The sequence below is a fragment of the Saccopteryx bilineata genome, chromosome 5 (genome assembly GCF_036850765.1).
Source record: "Saccopteryx bilineata isolate mSacBil1 chromosome 5, mSacBil1_pri_phased_curated, whole genome shotgun sequence".
Lineage (NCBI taxonomy): Eukaryota > Metazoa > Chordata > Mammalia > Chiroptera > Emballonuridae > Saccopteryx > Saccopteryx bilineata.
In genome coordinates this window covers 257311821-257333886 of record NC_089494.1, presented here as the reverse complement: position 1 = coordinate 257333886, position 22066 = coordinate 257311821, and the positions used below count along the sequence as shown (strand labels likewise).

The 22066-nt window shown below is 37.5% G+C and overlaps 1 protein-coding gene across 6 annotated transcripts in view; it reads left to right on the top strand.

The window, feature by feature from the left end:
- Positions 1-22066, top strand: part of CPEB2 (cytoplasmic polyadenylation element binding protein 2) — a 61713-nt gene that overhangs the window by 2912 nt on the left and 36735 nt on the right. For 2 of the 6 annotated variants that reach the window (XM_066278630.1, XM_066278629.1), the window contains exons 2-4: positions 1671-1952; positions 2716-2805; positions 11547-11637. In XM_066278630.1, coding sequence (XP_066134727.1) covers positions 1671-1952; positions 2716-2805; positions 11547-11637 — 463 coding nt within the window. Of the gene's footprint in view, positions 1-1670; positions 1962-2715; positions 2806-11546; positions 11638-22066 lie in introns of all 6 variants that reach the window. The other 4 variants (XM_066278634.1, XM_066278632.1, XM_066278633.1 and 1 more) reach the window with 2 other exon arrangements.

The window sequence follows — 22066 nt, the reverse complement described above, 5'->3', positions numbered from 1 at the left end:
TCTAAATTAGCCGAAGCGACAATTATACAGTTGATTTAAATTCATCAGAGCAACAGTTAACAGGTTTTGTGTTGTTGTTATTGAAATTGAATCCCTGGTTTCTCCCTGAGAAAGGAGAACTTGGCCTGGAAGGATTGAAAATGGAGAATTTTGAAACACTCCACTTTTTCATGATTTGCATAATGTTAAATAACTGTCTTTTGTGTGTCAGGGTCATCGTCGTCCTCTATTTCGTTTTCTGTTTGTTTTTTTTTTAAACTGGTAACTTGCTACAGAAAATTACAGGGTTTTATTTTGAATTCATAAAGCCGTGATGTGTGGAACATTAGAGAGCCATGTACCATGATCCGTATTTAGCTATAAGCTGCTTTTTGTCAGAAGATGAGTCTGGCGGTGAGTGTGAGAGGTCGCACAGCTGTCACGTGGAGTTTCAGATCGGGGAGAACTGAGAGAGCCCTGTTGTCAGCGAGGAAGAGTGGGCCGAGAGCGATTTCCCATGGTCCCTGAGCTGTGCTTTCTAACTGTGTGGAGGGTGACCCGGTCCTGTAGATTTCATGATTGCATTAGCATTTAAGAAAACAGTGTTTATACTACGTATCAGGTTGGGTTTCCTTGTCTTGTGAAAGGCGGATTGATTTTAAGGATGCTGTATTTATTGACTAGAGTAACTGCATGGTCCTATACTTAGCGTTGGCTACATGTTACCACAAAATTATTAAACTGTGAGCCTTTTTGATAACATAATTGCTGGCAATTAATACATTTTAAAAACCTCCAATTAGAGGCTTTGGGTGGGTTTTCTTTTCTTTGATGATATAACTTTTTTGCATGTGTTCTAGTTTGGAATATAATTTACTTTTGGAAATGAATGAAGTTAGAGACTTGTGTTATTAAGATCTTTGCTAGAATACTCAAAGCATATTGTAGCTTATTTTTGTATATCTCAGTGGATCCACCTATGGGTAACATTAGATAATTGCTTAACAGTTCACGGAAAGTGAAAAGAAAAACAAACAAAAGCACTTTAAAAGAAACTACACTAAAACTGGAATAAAACATCTTAAGAGTTCAGTAAACAGTGCAGAAAAGGACATATTTTCTATGTTGTCCCTATCCCAAAAGACCTCTTTTAATTTGTACAACAGAATAATAATACCAAAACATACTATTATTCACTTTTGCAGTGATGCAACTTGTTTTGGAAACTTTACAGTCTAAATATTTCACTCTTATAGTTGGTATATTTTGATTAATCAAGACCAAATTTTCAGTTGTGTGCTTAGCGGGACGTGGTTGCTTTAAGATCACAATGTAAGGTGTATCTCTAACGATCTTCAAAGTTAATTTCAATTTAGATGCATTTTTTCCTTCATATTTGTCATGTATATGACATGATCTCTGAAGGGAAAAAATTAAGTGCATGAGTCTATTTTAGTAATTGTCATGACTGATAATTTACAGTAGACCAGAGGACGAAAACTCAGCTCACATTAAATAAATGTTTAATATAGCAAGACCTCAAGTTTTTTGTAAGTAGTTTAAGGATGTATTCTGTATATTCTATTTTTCATTTTTTAGAAATCATATAAATTCTTAGCTCAGGTCTAAAATTTGAATTTTAATTATCCACTCTTTAATGCCTACCATTTAAGTAGATGTGTTTTCCCCAGCCTCTTCTGAAACAATCTCCTTGGAGCAACCATCAGAGCAGTGGCTGGGGCACTGGAAGTATGTCCTGGGGAGCAATGCATGGCAGAGATCATCGCAGAACTGGAAACATGGGCATTCCAGGAACTATGAATCAGATATCGCCACTGAAAAAACCCTTTTCTGGTAATGTCATAGCACCACCGAAATTTACTCGCTCTACTCCATCACTGACGCCCAAATCTTGGATTGAAGACAATGTGTTCAGAACAGACAACAATAGTAATACACTGTTACCCTTACAGGTAAGAATGGTATGTAAATGGTCTTATTTCTAATGTTAATCTTTCAGAATTGGAAATTGGGTGGTGGTGGTGGTAGTAGTAGTTGGTAAAAATTAATGGATTAAAAAAAGTTTTAATTTTTAAGCATATATAATTTCATTATCGGAGGATAAAATATCTATACGAAGAAAATTGGCACTATAAAAATTCTGTAAGCACGCAATAGAACATAAACTTCATAAAGTATAAAAATACTTGCTGTATTCCTTAAATACATATAGAAACTTTTAATTGGCAACTCCTTAAGAATGCCTTAACGTATTAATCTTTAACAGGCCACAAATATGAGTTACTCCTACAATATAGCTAAACTAAAATGTTCACAATCCTGCACATTTAACTATGGTCAGCTGTATATGTATGAGAATATATTTAGTACAGCTGAGATTATGGCAAAATAATATTAGAGCTTTTTACATCAAATTAAAAGACAAGTTAAAATTTGTCTTTACTTGGTTCAATGGCTTTTTTCCTAAACGTGGCTTAATAGTTATGACGATGAACATTTTTTCAGGCCTTCTAGTATTTTGTTAAAAATGCAGATTAATGAAACTTTTTTGAGGCTATTTAAAATAAAAGGTTTTTTTCCCCTAAAACCTTAGAAGATGGAATAAGATGAAAGAACTTTGTTTTTTGTTGTTGTTTTTTTCTTCCTTTCTTTTATGTGGGTGGGTGTGGGGAAGAGAACTGCTTATTTCTGATGAAAACTTCTATGCTATTGAAGGTGAGATCTAGTTTGCAGTTACCAGCTTGGGGCTCAGATTCACTCCAAGATAGTTGGTGCACTGCAGCCGGAACATCCAGAATAGACCAGGTAGGCTGCACAGTGTATATTTATCAGGATTTGGGCTAGGAGTTTAGTATTTACATTATGAGGAGGATTTATTATTTATTTTCTGATTATACCTACTTAAGTCTATGTCAGAGAGCATTAAAGCAATTTAGTTTTAAAGGGTCACTTGATTTAAACTATTTAATATAAAATGCTTTGTTTTTGTATTGAAAAGTAATTCATAATCATTTTATGTTTTTAAAACATAATGAATTTGTTTTTGGAAAAAGGAATTATATACCTAAGAGCACCTGGCTTTAAACATCATTCAAATGAATAGATATCTCCTTTCAAAATTATTTGCAATTGGATACAAAATCATGTTTACTTAACCTCTGACTTAACATTTCATCAGTGTTTTACAAATTTCTTAGTAAATTTTTTCATGAAATCTGCTACTTTGGTCTTGAGATATATTTCTTTAAAAAGCCCTATCTTAGTTGGGCTTTTTCAACTAGATAAAAAGCTTTAAGGTACAGTATTTTTCTAAATTTTATTATTGCTCATATATTGGCTTCTTCCATATATCAGTTTCCAAAGCTGGCCTTTGTAGTGACAAAATGCAATCTCTCTTCCTACATTTGAATGCATACTGGGTACTAAGTGATAAGAATTGTTACAGGATAGATACAAAACTCAGTCCTGACATATGAGGAGTCTTTTCTACGAACCCAAGTTTGAATGAGCACAGAGTTGACATTATGGGAGTCCACTGAATGGAGCTGTGTTATCTTGAACTGAGGCCCTTCCTTATATACATGGGGTGGTTTTACAAGTAATGACTGTATTAACAGACGAGTAATATACTTGTCAATAGCATTCTAATCTGGATGGTTAGCAGTAACTTCAATAAGCAGCCTCCCCACTTGTTTCAGACAAGTCCTACCTATTTACCAAAGTAGCCCTGCCAGGATCTCCACTTAGATATAAGAAGTCATCTCATGTAATTTGTAACTTACTGTCTTGTTAGTGTAAGTTAGCTAGCCGTTTATTTCTACTCATTCTCATCCTGCTTTGGTTAGGCCACATCAGTATCATTTTTGTGGTAGCATTTCTGTGTAATTCAAACTGATTATATAAATAAATGCCTAGGAGATGGTGTTTGAGGAAAGAAAAATTATCATTCTTTTGGAGGTGTCAAGGGACATATTTTTAGAAAGGAAGAGACAAAATGATTCCAAGATAATAGAATACACACAAGAGAGGGGTGTGTATCTCCAGAGCAGAAAGAAGACAGATTAGCTGTCATTGAAAGGGCCCGTGGGCTGGGGGAGGGAGGACTGTATTGAGAAAATAGCTTGCTGAGAAGGTGTCGTTGGTGGAATGCCAGAGCGCAGAGGCGATGAAAGGCAGCCTGAAGCGTGGGTTCTGCAGAGCTGCTCCGGGCTGTCCCGGGAGAGGGCCTCCAGTCCTCCCATTCAGACTTCAGCCAAGGCCACTCTGCCTTTACCTATTTTATAGTCGAGGGTTTTAAGTCAATGAATTCATTTTGTTGATGAAAGTTTTGGATTTGTTCTTGTTAATTGCTGAGATATTGACATTCCCGATGGCCTCACGAGCAAGAGATTTAATGTGATCATTTGAAGACAGTGATTAAAAAAAGATAGTGAAAAGTGAACTAAACTGAAAGGAAAGGAGGTTTGAAAGCGGCATTATCTTCCTCTCACAATCTTTAGGATGTTGTATGACACCGTGTGTAGGCCTTCCTCAGTGTGGGTCGTAGTCTCGTTATGAAAGGAGAATCAAGAACTGGGTCGTGGAAGGCCTTGGTGGCTCTACACTTTCTCTGCTCTCTTTGGCCATTTCTTTTCCTCCCTCCTCCCTGCACCCTACTACACAACGCACCCCCCTTATTTTTAGAATTCAAGGATCTTGATTTCTTGAGGGGAAAGGTTGGGTACTGATTGGCTCTAAGCCGTGGGGGGATAGTATATGCCCTCTCCACTGGTCCTGGAAACAGGGTTGTCTCCTTTGAGTACCCTTATGGGACTTACATAAAGTTTGTTCTGTTTCTACCATAAAAGGTTGAGGTATTTGAAGTTGAGGTTCTTAAAAATACAGCAGCAGCTACAAGCTTTAATTGGTATCTTAAACCGGTGGGTAGTTTTTCACTATTTGGCAAAGTTAAAATTATAGAAAATACTTAGCACTTAAATATCTGGAAAGATTATTTTCATCTCTAATCCTTTTGCATCATATACACCATTTTAACACTAATAAATTTTAGTTAACAAATACATTATTTTAAAACATTTAAGTTTTTATTTCCTTTAGTCTCAAATTGATTAGGCCTGAAAAATACTAAATTCCAGAACTGAAGTCTTCATTCTTTTTTTTTTTTTTTCCTTAAGTGAGAAGTGGGGAGGCAGATAGACTCCTCCCTCATATGCCCCAACTGGATCTACCCGGCAAGCCCCCTATGGGAGGTTGCTCTGCCCATCTGGGGCCTCTGCTCCATTGCTTGGCAACCAAGCTATTTTAGTGCCTTAAGTAGAGGCCATGGAACCATCCTCAGTGCCTTGGGGCCAACTTGCTTCAACCCAGCCATGGCTTCTGGAGGAGAAGACAGAGATGGAGAGAGAGAAGGGAAAGGGGGAGGGGTGGAGAAGCCAGTGGTTGCTTCTGTGTGCGCCCTGACCAGGAATCAAACCGAGGACATCCACATACTGGGCTACATGCTAGCATTGAGCCAACAGTCAAGGCCGAAGCCTTCATTCTTAAACCTAGATATTTCACGGCTTACCTATGATTGATTGAATTTAGTAAATGGGAAAGAAATAGCTTTATAGATTGGTTTCATTTCAGGTGTATGTAAAATTTTTAGATTGATATGTCCTTATTTTAAATAACTGAATTTTTATGAAAAATGCTCAAATTTAAAACTTTTAAAAACAAATATAAATTATTGTGCACATTTCTGACTTTAAAATGAATATTAGATATCTCTTTAAGTTTAAGAATTATTTTTTAAAACCATATTAGCTAATTACCCTTGCAAGAAATCATATTCAAAAGTGTGAATTCTATATTAATTCATTTCCTTTAGATGTTAAGGTTGCAGTCTATTTATTAACACTTGTGTATTTTAAGTCAAAGAGTAGACATACTGTAACTGAGGTTATTACTTACAGGTTTTTATATAGTCCGTCAGTTCTTTGTACATGAAACATCAGGGCTTTAAATTTGCTGTCACGGGGGAAGCCTGTGAGCTGGGTGTTGCCTTGTCCTCTGGCTGGGGCTTATTAGTATAGTCAGCTCTAGACTTGTGCTCCATGGACGTTCTGCCGCAGTCCTTGAGCATGTCACATAAACTACCTTGAATTAATTGAAGGTATTATATGCCAATCTTTAAAATTCAGGGTGTTAGGATAATGTGATAAATGATACAGTGGACACCTCTTTCAGAAAAATATATTATTTGGAGTCTTAATTCACGTTACATAATAAACAATACACAGTAGTAGACCAAGTCTACTACTAATTTTTCATTTAATAAAGAACTTCTTAAATTGTTGTTAAACTACATGAGCTTCAGGCCATTGGTGATCACCAAACCATTGCACCTATTGAAAATGAGAGAGAATGGGCTCTCTACACATATTTATGTAATGGATTCTTTCTTTTTACATTTACTGTCCTGTGTTCAGTTCTTTAATTATACTTTATATATATATATATATGTGTGTGTGTGTGTGTGTGTATATATATGTGTGTGTGTGTGTGTGTGTGTGTGTGTATATATATATATATATATATATTCTTACAGCAGTATTTTCTACTTCCCTGTCCATTTTCTTTAACCCTTCTGGCTTCTAGACTAGCTTTGTCCATTTGAGTTTTTTAAAATTATGAAAATATTTTTTTTCAGAACCACTGTTAATAGTACTTTGTTGAGGATCAGAATCATAAGGCAGTTTAAGAAATGAATGTTCATTATGTATGTGGTAGTGTTTTAATTACTCTTGGGACAATTAGGGGAAAATTCTATTCCCTACCATTGGAAAGGTGAAAGTCCAGTGGGATGAAGAAGGGGGCATCTGTGTGGACCCAGTAGAGAAGAGGGGAGAGTATGCCACTGAGTGCTGTGTATCATAGTGAGGCAGAGTATTCCCACCTGAGCTGCTAATTCAGTGCACTAGCAGTGTGGGATCAGGAGTGGATCATCAGTATTCTAGTCAAGTTGAGGAAAATATTAGCAAAACTTTGCTTATTTATTTTAAAACTGGAGAGCTAAACACAGAAATAATCTTTGTACTTAGGCAGAAGAATACATGCTCAAGCATCTGGTATATCTTTAAATATGAGGATATGGAGTTTTCTTTAATATATCTTGTTCTTTTTCTTTGGGAGAATACTTCATTGTCAAGAGGGAAGTGTTCTACTTGACCACTATTTTTTCTTTTGAAATAGAACAGGGTTTTAGCTTTATCAAAGCAAAAATATGACATCTCATAAAAAGTTCCCTTTTAATTGATTTGGAATTCCTCTTGTACTAATTGTTTTATTGTTGTCTTAATTATTTTCCAGTGTTTATCATCTTTTCTCAGGCCATCCTTTTTTTAAGATTATGATTACTTTGTGTTTTTTGCCTTTTTCAGTTTTTCTAGGAATTTACTGTCATTTCTATAAGTTTTTGTGGCAAATGCCTGGGTTTACAAATAAGCAATAAAATATCAGAATATAAGATATTATAGCTTTTCCACCAATGCTTTTTAATTTTTACCAGTTCGTTGTTGTGGGATTCTGTTATCTCAGTTTCTGAAAGCCCATTTAGTTGATTCTTTGGTTTTCCTGTTTAAAGTAGGTTGAAGTGCCCTGGCCGGTTGGCTCAGCGGTAGAGCGGCCTAGCGTGCGGAGGACCTGGGTTCGATTCCGGGCCAGGGCACACAGGAGCAGCGCCCATTTGCTTCTCCACCCCTCCGCTGCGCTTTCCTCTCTGTCTCTCTCTTCCCCTCCTGCAGCCAGGGCTCCATTGGAGCAAAGATGGCCCGGGCGCTGGGGATGGCTCTGTGGCCTCTGCCTCAGGCGCTAGAGTGGCTCTGGTCGCAACATGGCGACGCCCAGGATGGGCAGAGCATCGCCCCCTGGTGGCAGAGCGTAGCCCCTGGTGGGCGTGCCGTGTGGATCCCGGTCGGGCGCATGCGGGAGTCTGTTTGACTGTCTCTCCCTGTTTCCAGCTTCAAAAAAAAAAAAAAAGAAGGAAAAAAAAAATAAAATAGGTTGAAGTAAACATCTTTATAGAGATTCTTATTTGAAATATCTTGGCAGTTTTCAAGTAATCATGTAGCAATAAATGTAACTATGATTTTCCATTTATGCTAATTAGTACTGTTGTGTTCATGGTTACTTTAAAATGGTTTCAGGATTTCAATTTGGTTTTTAAACCAATGGCAGTTTGTGTGAACACAAATTTTTCTGATATTTGTATTTTAGGATACATAAGTGTTCTACAATCATATTTGTTTCTTTTTTCTGTTTTTTGGTTTTTTTTAGCAGTCAGATTTTGATTCTTCACATTTTATGTATAAATGAGCCATTTTTTTAAACATGTACATGTAGATCTCATAAAATCCAAATAGCAATTTTGCAGTGTCATGAGTTCTTTGTGTTAGGTGCTTTAAAATCATGTGGGATGCTGATGATGAGTAACAAAGTAAAACAAAGCTGATAGTTTTTACAGAGCTTTGCTATTTTCTTTGCTGAAGTAGGACTTTGTTTCATGGAGAAAGACTTTTCTGGGAAGGAAAATAAGCAACCTTATAGTGGGTATTGCACTATTTCAGTGGGATATAGGCATTACAGCTAAAGCTATTGAAATACATATACCATTTTTGTATAGCAGTTTCTGGAGTTGATTGTGTGGTGGTCACTGTTACCCACTGAGTAGCTTTCCTTCAGGCCTTAAATATTACCCATGCCCATTGACAGTGCATATAGGATTATTTCATTAATTTTATTGTGTTCTGAACAAGAGGGGATCAAACCCCTTAAAATGGAGGTGGGTGGCCACACACACAAAAAAATAATAATAATTAATAATAATATTTGAGTGATGTTGATGTAATGGTCACCATCAATTAAGTTCATAGGTTGACTGAAGATGGGGTATACATAGCCTGTATCTTCACCCTGAGAAGATAGCCCTGAACTGTAACCTATTTTCTTACCAAGAATTTCAGGTAAAAAGACTGTAAAGAATTTATAATATACTGTGTCTTAGAACCTATTTGATACAGCATACATTCTGAGAGTTTTTTTATTTAATTATATGAAGTTTTTATCATAAAAATTTATACTTTAAAATTCTATTTTAAACATTTCTGGGAACTTTGAATATAATAGCACCTATTGTATGGTCAGAAATTCAAGTTGAATAGCAAGGCCACGTTAAAATCTGTTGCTTGTCTAAGTTTAATTAACATTCGAGTACCTCCCTATCCTGTGGAGGATTCTGGGAAGGCTTTATATATAGTCTTACATAATTGCCATATAAAAATACAGTCTTTGCCCTCACAAACTTCAACTTAAACATTTTTGCAAAGTTTTTATGGTAAAGAAAAAGTACTATTCAACAAACATTTGAAAGCAGGGTATATTCCATAATTAAAAGGTTGCAACACCTTTGAAGTTTAGTGGGAGAGGCAGGAAATTTTTTAAAAATTAGTTATGAACAAAGTATAGTGGAAGCACAGAAGATGAAAATATTTGCATGGGTTATGAAAATTGTGTGTCGCTTTTGCTGAAGGGCCATGCTCTTCTCTGTTCCGGTTTTATTATATAGTACTTGGAGTCTTTTGATGTTCTGTACATGGTTTTAGAAGTAGATTTTAGGTATCCTCTAGTTTGACTTGGTTATTTTCTTTCCTAGAAGATGGAATAGAGTCCTAAGAGATTTAGTAACTTAAGATCAAGAAGCTCAATGCTTCTTAAAGTACGGTCCTGACCGGCAGTCTCTGCATTGCCTGGGAACTTGATGGTAAAATACACTTCAGGCCACTCCAGCTTACTGAATCAGGCGCTCTAAATGGGTCTCAGCAGTCCGGGTGTTTAACAAGCCTTCCAGATGATTCTAAAGCATGCTGAGTCTGAGACTCGCTGTTAATGGCTCAGTGATTCTCTGCACCTCCCTCAGCAATCAAGGCTGTTTCCTAGAGAACCCCTTTCTGATGGGTGTGTTCTACCACAGGAGTCCAAGTAAAAATACTACGGGGGTGGGCACCACTATTGCTCATTGGTGCTGAAACTGGAGTAAGAACCTTTTGTCTGGTATTCTTTCATCAGTCAGTGTTACTTTTCACAGTTAAATTTCTTGACAGCAACTTGTTCAATCTATAATACTGATTCTGCTCCCTTATCTTTATAAAGCTCACAACCCTAATTTAAATATCAAAGTAGAGAAAATACCGTAAATCAACATAGTCTCAGGAAAGCTTCTTATGTTTTTCTTTAGCTTTCTAAAAGACTGGTTCTGAATCTTTTCTGGATTGTAAACCCCTTTGTAAAAACTGATGAAACCCATAACCCTTTTTTCAGAAAAAACGATGTGTACTGTACACGCACATGCAGAACGTTGTATATAATCTCAGAGATTTCATGATCCTTCTTGCAGCTCATGGACCCAGGTTAAGATGGGCCAAACTCTGATTTCTGTGGAGGCTCTTTTTCTACTTATGGTTCTTCTCATTTTTTAGGGTATTTTCTTAGAGTTAGAAATGTTGATCATTTTAGGAAGTAAAGTGGCCTGCCTGGCCTCCGCCACATAATCACACACTTGCACAGGCACACACACTCCTATGCACATATCAGTGGGTACGGGGGAACGCTGATATATTTTGGTGAAGATCTCTCTAGTGATTTGGGGGCAAGGGCTGTGGTGTGTGTCTTTGTTCAAGTACATTGTATATTGAGCAGAATACTGTAAAAAGTCACGAATGTTAAAGAATCTACTAGGCAAGTTGAAGAATTTCACATTCAGCAAACAAAATTTCTAATGACACAAAAGACTTTGTTCTGAGACTTGATGAGGTAGGAAACTTCATGAACTGAGAATGCTTTTGCTCTTCCTCTGACCTTTTTGCAGGAGCTGGATGGGAGGGAAGGTTAAAAACGCAGAGGCCAATATGAAAGGACTTGAGAGAGCAAGACTTGAATATAAATATTCTAGGTTTTCGTTTGTTTTGATATTGTTATTTTATGCTTTTGCTTTTTACTATTTTACTTGTTTACACATTCATTATTGTGAAATTCTGACTAAGTCAAATAACATACAATGTTTGGTAGATGTTTAAAGTATGGTGCAATTGAATTAAGTCCTTTCCCCAAAAATATTTTTTTCAAGTACCAGTCTTCTCAGATACATGAAAAAAGTCTAAGATAAATAACAATTAAAAATGCTTTCTGTATATAGCATAATTCAGAAATCTTTATAAGCTGAGAATGATAGCAATAGAAATTATTTTGCTGCATTGCATTAATGCTGCCAATGAAATAAGATTGCTTTGATATGTGATTTTGCTGATAAATGTATTATATTGTTCTTTAATACGAGAGTTATTATGATTTAAAAAATCTTTAGTTATTAGTAGTACTATCTTGGGGTGCAAACTGATTAGTATATATTATTAGTATGATTAGTAATCAGATGTCCTATTTAATGTAAGAAGATTAAGATAGTACATTATCACTGCATAGATTACATTGAATCTTTATTTCTTCTCTTCTAGGACCGAAGTAGAATGTACGACAGTTTGAATATGCACTCTTTGGAGAATTCCCTTATTGATATTATGAGAGCAGAGCATGATCCTCTTAAGGGTAGGTGACTTTAAAAAAACCACATTTGTCTGTTTCTCTTACCATTTGTATATGAAAGAAGCTTAGAGCAGGGGTCCCCAAACTTTTTACACAGGGGGCCAGTTCACTGTCCCTCAGACCGTTGGAGGGCCGGACTATAAAAAAAAACTATGAACAAACCCCTATGCACACTGCACATATCTTATTTTAAAATAAAAAAACAAAACGGGAACAAATACAATATTTAAAATAAAGAACAAGTAAATTTAAATCAACAAACTGACCAGTATTTCAATGGGAACTATGCTCCTCTCACTGACCACCAATGAAAGAGGTGCCCCTTCCAGAAGTGCGGCGGGGGCCGGATAAATGGCCTCGGGGCCGCATGCGGCCCGCGGGCGGGCCGTAGTTTGGGGACCCCTGGCTTAGAGCTTGAGTACACTAAGTAGCACCTATGCCACGTATAAAATACTGTGACACTTGTTAATATGAACCTTTGTCTTGGTGAAATGTCATACTTTTTCCTTTGTAGCTTATTCTGATTTATGCTGATTTATACAGAGAGATGTAAACCTACCTCTCTGGGCTTGTTTTTAAGGAAAAGCCACTGTTTAGAGATAGTTTGCAGTTCACCAGAAGATAAAGAATGGGTCTAAAAGTATGTAATATAATCACTGTTCTAGAATTCTATCAAATACAGATTTTTTTTTAATTTCTTAGAGTACTTTTATTCACAGTTTGCAGTGATTCCAACCTAGAATTGTTCTAGATTAACTTTCCTGCTTGCTTTTCTTCTGTTTCGTATCAAATGTTTTAAAAGGGGATACTTTATAGTAGCTTCTCTGAGGTAGAGGATAGCTCTTGAAAAAGTTGAAGCAAATTAGGAAAAGGAATCAGCTCACTGATCTTACAGTATCAGCTTTATTATTAACTAACTTTATCTGAAGAAATTTTACTAGCATTCTTGTTTTGTTTTTAATATTTAGTTCACATTTCTTTATAAGTATATCTCATTACCTTTTATATTAATGGTGAAAATCTAGCAAACTGTGAGATTGAATGACGAGAAATATCAGTTGTCTACTATTGCATAATAGAGTATCCCAAAACTTAGAAGCTTCAGACAACAAGAAGTATTTATCGCCTCACAGTTTCTGTGACTCAGTTCAGGAGCAGTGGAACTGGTTGGTGAGGCTCAGGATCTGTCCTCGAATCAAAACCAGTAATTACTTTGTAATCTCTCTACATTTTTAATTCTATAAAGCCAAGTAAGAATTTCCTTACTAACTCTAACCTAAAAATTTTAGAATTTCAGAGTTCAACAGCAAGAGGGTGGCTCAGGGCTGACTTGGCAATATTGATCAGCTCTCTAAACATTTTTGTTTTGTTTATGGATTTTGGTCATAATGGAGTTTCTGGTTTTCCTAATTTTTTTTTTTAAATTCGAAAGCAGCTTGAGAAGCCCAAGGACTCATTAGTGATGGCTGACATGTGGCAATGGTAATTCTCCTCATAGACTAATAAAGACAGTTTTATTTGTTTTCTGTGGCTATTTTTTGCTTCTAACCAAAATCTAGCCTAGTTTTTAAAAAAAGATTTGTATATTATTAGGATCTTGTTCTCTTCCGCTGTGACGTTGACAGTTCTGGCAGCCTTTATCTTGGATCTTCTGTTTTAGAATAGAATCCCATAGCTTCTGATTATGAAGAATTTCCATTTCCTTGAGTATCAAGAAAGAAAACTCTTAGAAATTCTAATACAAAATAAAGGGAACATTAACTATTACCAGTAATAGTTAATTACTGGTAATAGTTAATTACCAGAAAGTGGAAAAAAAAATCCATTGTCGTTTTTCCCAGCCTTCTTGAAAAGGGCCTTTTGAAGATGTTCAGAGGAAACCTGTGCTGCACAGTTAATTATCCAGCCTTTCTTCCCATCGAGCCTGTGTTGTAATAAAGATGGTGGGAGACCTCGAAAGACTTTGAGGAAGGAAGTGAAAGCAGCACAAGGCTAAGAGGAATTTAATGATAACCAAAAAAAAAAAAAAAAAAAAATTCTCAAGTGAACTCAAAATTCTTTTCTTTGGAAAAATTATCTCTGGCCACCGGGAGGGGAAGGCACGCTCAGCCCTCCTCTAGCAATCACAGCGACAGGTCTGTTTCTAACTGGAGTGTTTTATATTCCACGTTACTGTGGCGGGGAACAAAGAGCAAAGGAAAAGCGTTTGAGAAGCCTTCTGTGAACAGAATAAAGACGAAAGACGAGCACAGTGGGAGCTGCCATCGTAGACCCACCTATTCAAAACAGTATTAACACCCAGGTGCCGCCCTGTGAAGCTTTTACTTGCTTTCTCACCAGTGCAGACTCAACTAGCTTCTGGTGTTACATTGCCGGTCTTCCTCCCATCCTCTTATGATTTCCTGTTTTGTTTTTCCGGGTAGGGCGTGGCTGGACCTCAGTAAAATCTGCTCAAGCAGGGCTCTGCCGAGTGGAGGGAACCCATCTCGTCTCTAGATTTGTTTTGTTGTGCCCTCTTCCCATTCCTGATCTTTAGGGTGGCACTGCCCTCTGCCCGTTTCCTCTGGCTCATTCTTCATGTCTGTCAGAAAAGCCTGTCCTCTTTACCAGAAACACAATGAATCTTATTCTGTCCTTTTACAGTGTTTTCAAAGAAGCAGACAGTTACTTTGTCTTCCTTATGGGATTAATAAAAAAGGTGGAGGGAGTTGTAGGGTAAAAAATTTTTAATGAGCTTTCTTATTGATGGAAGTTTCTTGACAATTTCTTTGTGAACTTAATTGATAAGAGATTATGTTATCTGTTGCCACACAACAAATTATCCCTAAATTTAGCAGCTTAAAACAAGAATAAACGGTTATCTCACACAATTTCTGTGGATTAGAATTCAGGGGCGGTTGCGCTGGTTGGCTCTCTGGCTGAGGATCCCGTGAGGCAGCAGTCAGGATGCTGGCTGAGGCTGCAGTCATCTGAAGGGTTGATTGAGGCTGGAGGGTCCTTTTCCAAGATGACTCACTCATGTGGCTGTTGGCAGGCAGCTCAGTTCATCACCACGTGGACCTCCAACAGGGCTGCTGGAGCGTCCTCACCGTGTAGTTGCTCGATTCCCCCAGAGAGAATGGTAAAGCTCAAGGGGAATGCCCCGATTTCTTCTATGACCTCGCTTTAGAAGTCTCACTCCATCATTCCATGACATCTCCTGGCTCTGGGGGTCAGCCTGCTCCCCTGGGGGCGGGTCTGCTGCTCAAGGGATGGGAATGCTAGGAGCAGGAGACAGTGGAGGCCATCCTGGAGGCTGGCTTCCACAGAGATGGAAGGTGGAAACTGGAGAGTTATATTCAGTTCTGCTTGGCTAAAGGAAAAGAGAGAAACTACTCAAGGTAAGAGTTAGTGTCAGTAGAAAGAATAGCAGCCAAGCAAATCTCTGGAATCCAGAGAACAGGACGGCAGTGGCAGATAACTGGCCTGAACACTGGCCGAGTGTACTGACGTAAGAACCCTCCCTCCTACTTCAGCTCAAAATACTTCTCCCACTGCTGCTTCTGTGGCTCCTGTCCTCAGTGTTTTGACATGTCCGAAGGGGCCTCCATTGTTTAGGGTTAAGGTTTTTATGCTTTAGCACATCAGGTGGCATAGCATGTCTTTTTGGGGCTCTATCGATGTTGAGTGATGGCATCAAAAGATGGAACTCTGGGCCCTGGCCAGTTGGCTCAGTGGTAGAGCATCGGCCTGGTGTGCAGGAGTCCCGGGTTCGATTCCCGGCCAGCGCCCATCTGCTTCTCCACCCCTCCCCCTCTCCTTCCTCTCTGTCTCCCTCTTCCCCTCCCGCAGCCAAGGCTCCACTGGAGCAAAGTTGGCCCGGGCGCTGAGGATGGCTCCATGGCCTCTGCCTCAGGCACTAGAATGGCTCTGGTCGCAACAGAGCAATGCCCCAGATGGGCAGAGCATCACCCCCTGATGGGCATGCTGGGTGGATCCCAGGTGCATGCGGGAGTCTGTCTGACTGCCTCCCCATTTCCAACTTCAGAAAAGAAAAAAAAAAAAAAGATGGAACTCTGAGTGTGCTTTCTTCCATTGAGTGTGCCTACTTGGTGCCAGGCAGTGTCCAGGACCCTGGCTGCATACATTGTGTGAAACACACATGCTCTCTGTTCTTGTGAAATGTATAGCCTGCTGGGGAATAGAGAGTGTATAGTTATATGTATAATATTCTAGTATACGTATAATATACTAATACAGTGTAATGTATAGATATACATGTAACTACAAAGTGTCAGATATACTATGGAGGGAGATTATAAGGTGTTTAGGGAGGTAGTAAGTGGGGAGAGGGGATATTATTTGAGATGTGGAGTAAAGAACGCTGCCACCTGAAGCCTTTTAGCAGCACAAAGATGAAGAAAATCTTGAGGGAAAGTGTCAACTAGATGAAGGGACCAGATGTGTGGAAGAGCTGTCACTTGCAGAACTGAAAGCAGAGTAGTCCTGGCATAGCGCTCTGGGGGAGCCCGACGCCCACACGCAGCCTGCCCTGTGGCCTGGGTGCCGTCCTTTGCTCTGCATTGTGAACACTGGCACACTGCTTCATGGGCCTCTCAGTGTGTGTGGCACTGACCACTCTCCTTGTTTATTCTGCAGGGGTTTCTCACCATTAACATCTGATTTTCTGATGACTGTTTTGATTCTTGGCAAACGTTTTCCTTTGCAAAGAAACAGATTCTTTTAATGGTTAAAGTAAAGCATGCTTTACTAGGTATAGTTTTGTGAATTTGCAGCTTTGTATTTGCATGCCTGTAGTAAGGAATCTGTGATCTTATGTGTGAGTGGGTCGGTTCATTCTACTTTAAACAAAAAACAAGACAGCAGTTGTTGTTCAGCTCTCTTCTCTCCATGCCCTCAGCAATTTGAAAAATGGTCTTACTGTGCAAGCATTTTTACCAAAAATTGCTTATCCCTTGCCCAAAGTTTAAGGGCAAACAAAAAAAAAATTAATTTCAGCTCATCAAAGTTGATTTGAACATTGCAGGAAGAAATGCACTTTATGTAACAGTTCTTGGTAGGATCTGTCTCAGCAAGTCATAATACCATTACCCATGTTCCATGAATAATTAAAGAGAATTCAGGAAAAAGGAATTAGAGCATGATTTTATGCCAACAAATGCTTGAAATGGATGCCTTTAAAACTTTTTATTGACTGTGTTTTTGTATATCTAGCTTTCTTTTTATTCACTGCGAAACTCCTATTTTTAAGGCTCCTGAACTAAGAATATTTGCTTAGTTTAATGAAAAGAACCCTGAGAAAATAAGGGATTGCTTCTGAAGGTGATAACTTGTTGTGATAGTACCAAATTGTCTGTTCCTGTTCCACTTTTCTTCTTCCTTAAGTCTGTTTGCCTGAACTTAACATAAAATTGAAGTACAAAGTTGCAGAATAACTTGTAGGAATTTCTGAAAGTCTCTAGAGTGAGAACTTATATTTTAGGCCTACTAATAACCTTTTGAGCTGGATGATATTCTTAGAATAATTTTGAGAGTACATTTCTCATGCAGGTTTTGGGGGCCCCTCCTAGAGGTTGTGCATTGCAGGCTGATGGAGAAATTCTCGTGTAGGATAGCAAAATCAAAGAGCTCCATGAAAAATTGTAAGAACTTGAATGGCATGTATTAAAGTATAGCACAATGCACCATAAAACCAGTGCCCGTGACACACACACCGAAGCGGTCCCGTCGTCGCTCCTTGTGCCCCCCCCCCCCCAGGGACTGCACTGCCCCCCCCAAGGGACTGCACTGCTCTCCCCCCCCCCCCCAAGGGACTGCACTGCTCAGAACTGGTTTTGTTTTACAGCCACTTACGTTTCCTGGAATCACACTCTTCCCAAAAGAGTATGAACGAAACATGTAGATTAGAATGTCTTCTGAAAAGGACAAGGAGGTCCTGCTTTGTATGCTTTCAGTCTTTAAAATGATTCCTTTTATTTTTAAAAGAAATGAGTACAACTTACGTATTCCTTTTATTTTTAAAAGAAATGAGTAGAACTTTCGCATTCCTTCCTATTTACTTCCCCCCTTTTTCCTGTAGACCACTGGCCTTTGATAAGATTATTATTAACTTTGTAATAAATTACATTTGTGTAGAAGCCGTATACATTTTTATTAACTACTCTGGCTTTAAGAAATGATCACTATTGTGATATACCTGATACCTTACTATTTTACTATCTTCTCAGACTTCAGTTCATTGTAAGAAAACCACAGTTTGTAAGAGTTTAACTTGTGTCATCAGTGAGAACATCTGCAGATTGAAAAGGATATTATGAAAATGTCGTTTTAAAAGTTCTTGTTTTAGAAAACTTATTTAAAATATGGTATCATGGATAATGAATTTTAAGTTTTATTTACTTTTATTTATTTTTAGGTAGTTGACTTAATTAGCAGTGATTCTATTAAATTTGAGAACATAGTTGAGTTCTTTCTTCTAAGCTTCATTGAATATTTAACTAAGCCTGACCTGTGGTGGCACAGTGGATAAAGTGTCGACCTTGAATGCTGAGGTGGCCAGTTCAAAGCCCTGGGCTTGCCTGGTCAAGGCTATGTGGAAGTTGATACTTCTTGCTCCTCCCCTCTTCTCTCCCCCCCCCCTCCTCTAAAATTAATTAATAAATAAAATTTTAAAAAACAATGAACACTCAGTTTAAAAAAAAAAAACAATTTGAGTGACAACAGACTGCACATTCACTTTTTTGGTTTTTGGTTTGTTGTTCTTTTTTAAACTGGAACATCAGGCAGAAATAACAGCAGATTTTCTTCAAGTCTTGTATTTTTAGAGCATATATGTATTTATTAAAAACCTGTTAATTGCCTGACCTGTGGTAGCGCAGTGGATAAAGTGTCGACCTGGAACACTGAGGTCGCCGGTTCAAAACCTGGACTTACCTAGTCAAGGCACATATGGGAGTTGATGCTTCCTGCTCCTCCCTCCTTCTCTCTCTCTCTCTCTCTCTCCCTCTTTCCCTTTCTCTCTCTCTCTCCTCTCTGAAAATTGAATAAAATATTTAAAAAAAAAAAAAAAAAAACCTGTTAATTGCCACAAAGTATCTTTTTTAGGACTTTAAATATGGGCTTATAACTTATTTTTAAATTGAAAATAAAACAAAAATAATATTTATATAGAACTTGCAGTGATAAAAGGAAGTTCATGGGACAATTAGCCCTTGGAATTAGCTGCTTATAGTATTTGAAGAGTATCTGCAAATCTCTAATGAAGATTTTTTTCCTTCAGACTATAGGACTTCTTTTAAAAGTTTATTTTCTTATTACAAAATTCATATGGATTCATTAAAGAAAATCTGAAAAAAGTAGAAAAAAAGTTAAAATTATTACTAATTCTACTGTTCTACAAGATAAAATAACCATGTTTGATATTTTGGTGTATAATTTGTCTAATCTTTTTATATATATAGATGATTAAGATATTTGCAATATTTAAACCTTTACCTTCCCTCCAACCTGGTTAACATAAAATGAATTTTAAGAATATATGTAAATAGGTTAAGAAGTCAAATATCGCCATATGGCTTATATAACAAAAAATAGAAGTCTTCCCCCTCGTTCTCTACTTCTGATTCCCATTCATTAGAGGTAGCCACTTGCAACTTTTACTTTGTTTAACAGATTCCTCATGTCATTATTTGCAATATGCTTATGCTTTATATTTCCTAAGTTTTAGGTGTCTGGTAACTCTACTTTGGCTTACCTATCCCAACACTTCCCCTGCTTTTTGTTTACATTAGGGCAGGGGTCCCCAAACTTTTTACACAGGGGCCCAGTTCACTGTCCCTCAGACTGTTGGAGGGCTGGACTATAAAAAAACTATGAACAAATCCCTATGCACACTGCACATATCTTATTTTAAAGTAAAATAACAAAACGGGAACAAATCCAATATTCAAAATAAAGAAGTAAATTTAAATCAACAAACTGACCAGTATTTCAGTGGGAACTATACTCCTCTCACTGACCACCAATGAAAGAGGTGCCTCTTCTGGAAGTGCGGCGGGGGCCGGATAAATGGCCTCAGGGCCCCTGCATTAGGGGGTACATTCTTATGATAATACCAATAATATTCATAGAGGGACCATATATGTTTTATACTGGAACTGCGATTTCAGTGGATATGCTGCAAGAATCTTTAAGACCTGCCACACCTGACTGTAGTCAGGGGCACTGACCTCTTTTCCTTTAGATCGGGTCCCCAGACTTTTTACACAGGGGGCCAGTTCACTGTCCCTCAGACCGTTGGAGGGCCGGACTATAAAAAAAACTATGAACAAATCCCTATGCACACTGCACATATCTTATTTTAAAATAAAAAAACAAGTACAATATTTAAAATAAAGAACAAGTAAATTTAAATCAACAAACTGACTGGTATTTCAATGGGAACTATGCTCCTCTCACTGACCACCAATGAAAGAGGTGCCCTTTCCGGAAGTCTGGTAGGGGCTGGATAAATGGCCTCAGGGGGCAGCAGTTTGGGACTCCTGCTTTGGATTGTCAAATAAAACAATAACAGCGGCCAACACAGCAATAGCCATCCAGTGTGAATAATCAGAATTATACCTAGTTCTACCTATATTTTGTCCAACTGGCACAAAAATATAATATTTTAATAATTAGTTTATGTGTTCCACGAGATGAAAAAGGTTGAAGATCCCCACTATATAACATTCTTTTTCATATAATTGTTTTTCCTAGAATTATCTTTGTCTCTGTTAAGTACTTGTCAGTAATTTTCCCCAAAATTTATTAAGAGAGCTCTAAAGCTTCTCTCTATACATGTAAAACCAACAAGTGATTACCTAGATTGATTTTTTTCCTGCCACCGAAGGCACTGTTTTTTAGCCCTCCATAACTGCCATTTTGGGACTTCCCTAATCCTGGGAATTTTTTGCCTGTAGAAGTCATGTTCTGCTTTCCATATCATTTCTTGCTGGTTTAGACCTTTGTTTATCAGCCCTGTTTAAAGTACCTTCCTTCGTAAGAGACACACATTTTGAGAACCCCGTATGTTTGAAAACGTGTTTATTCTACCTATATAAGGTGATAGGCTGGTGTGGAATTGTATATTAGCACTTCATAATATTGAAAGCATTGCTGAGAACTGTTGCTTATTTTGTGTTTTTGAATGTTTTGCTTTATTTTCTGGAAACGTGTAGGATATTGTCATGCCTGTGGTGTGGTTCTGAAATTTCATATAAAAGAAATATACGGGCCTTTCAGGGTGTGTGTGCACATTCAGTGGTTCCTTTTCGTTCAGATACTCATTTCTTTTAGTTCTTGGAAATTTTGGGATTTCTGTGAAAATGTCATTCTATTTTTTTACTACCTCTTTCTGCAATCCCTGATCTTCAAGTATCAAACCCCATCATTATCAGCCTTTCCGCCCTGAAACTCCTGGTTAATAGATTACTTTGTAAAGAATATTAAAGAATCATGTAGTCCTTTTTAATCAGAGCACCTGTCTCACTTATGCATTTGAGATGCAGTAATTAGGTTTTTGTGTCATGGGACCGGGGCGGCCTCTGTTTCGCCTAATCTTCATCTCCATCTGTGAAAATGTCGAGCACGTAAGAGGGGCTTAATAAATTAATGGTTGAATGGTTAAACATTTTTCAAAATTATTCATCTTTTTCAATAATATTTACTTAGAACTTCTAAAAGTTATTTACATGCATGTAAAATAGCTTGCACATCCGTCTCCAACAGAGACTTTTAGGTATTTCAGATTTTTAAGTGCGAGTTAGTGAACTTTTTTTTTTTCATAAGTAAGACAGTGCAATTGGTTTTGAAGCTCGAGGCATGTATGGCCAAGGTGTGTTTGTTTCCTGTCAGCTTACGCCCCACTGTCAGTTTTGATTGTCCATTTGATATGGATATGATTGTCATTTAAAACACTTTCGCAGCATAAAGGTTTGCAGCTATTATGTCAACTTGATTTTAATATTAATTGCATATATCTTGATTAGTACCAGTTTTATTTTAATACATTATTATACTAGATGATGAATGACTTCAGTTTAGTCTTTTGTTATTATTGCCTTTCTTTTGTGCTTATACTTTATATGAAACAAACTTTTTGATAGTCTACATCCTTGATGTTTCTTAGTATATTTTCTGGTATAGCTTAGATAAAAGTTTTAAATAATTATTAGGTGAAAAAAATTATGATCCTGATTTAAGAGTGAGTTAACGTTTTCCTGGAAACTGAAGTAGATTGATGGCTTTTATTAGATATAGGTAAGGAATGATTCTGTTGCTCTCTTGCGATCTGGTACTTTGGATCTAAGGGTCTTTTCTACGTTTGTATGATCTTATTCTTAGGCTTTTATGAGGCATGCATTGAGATTTGGGAGTGAGGTCAGGAATGACTGTC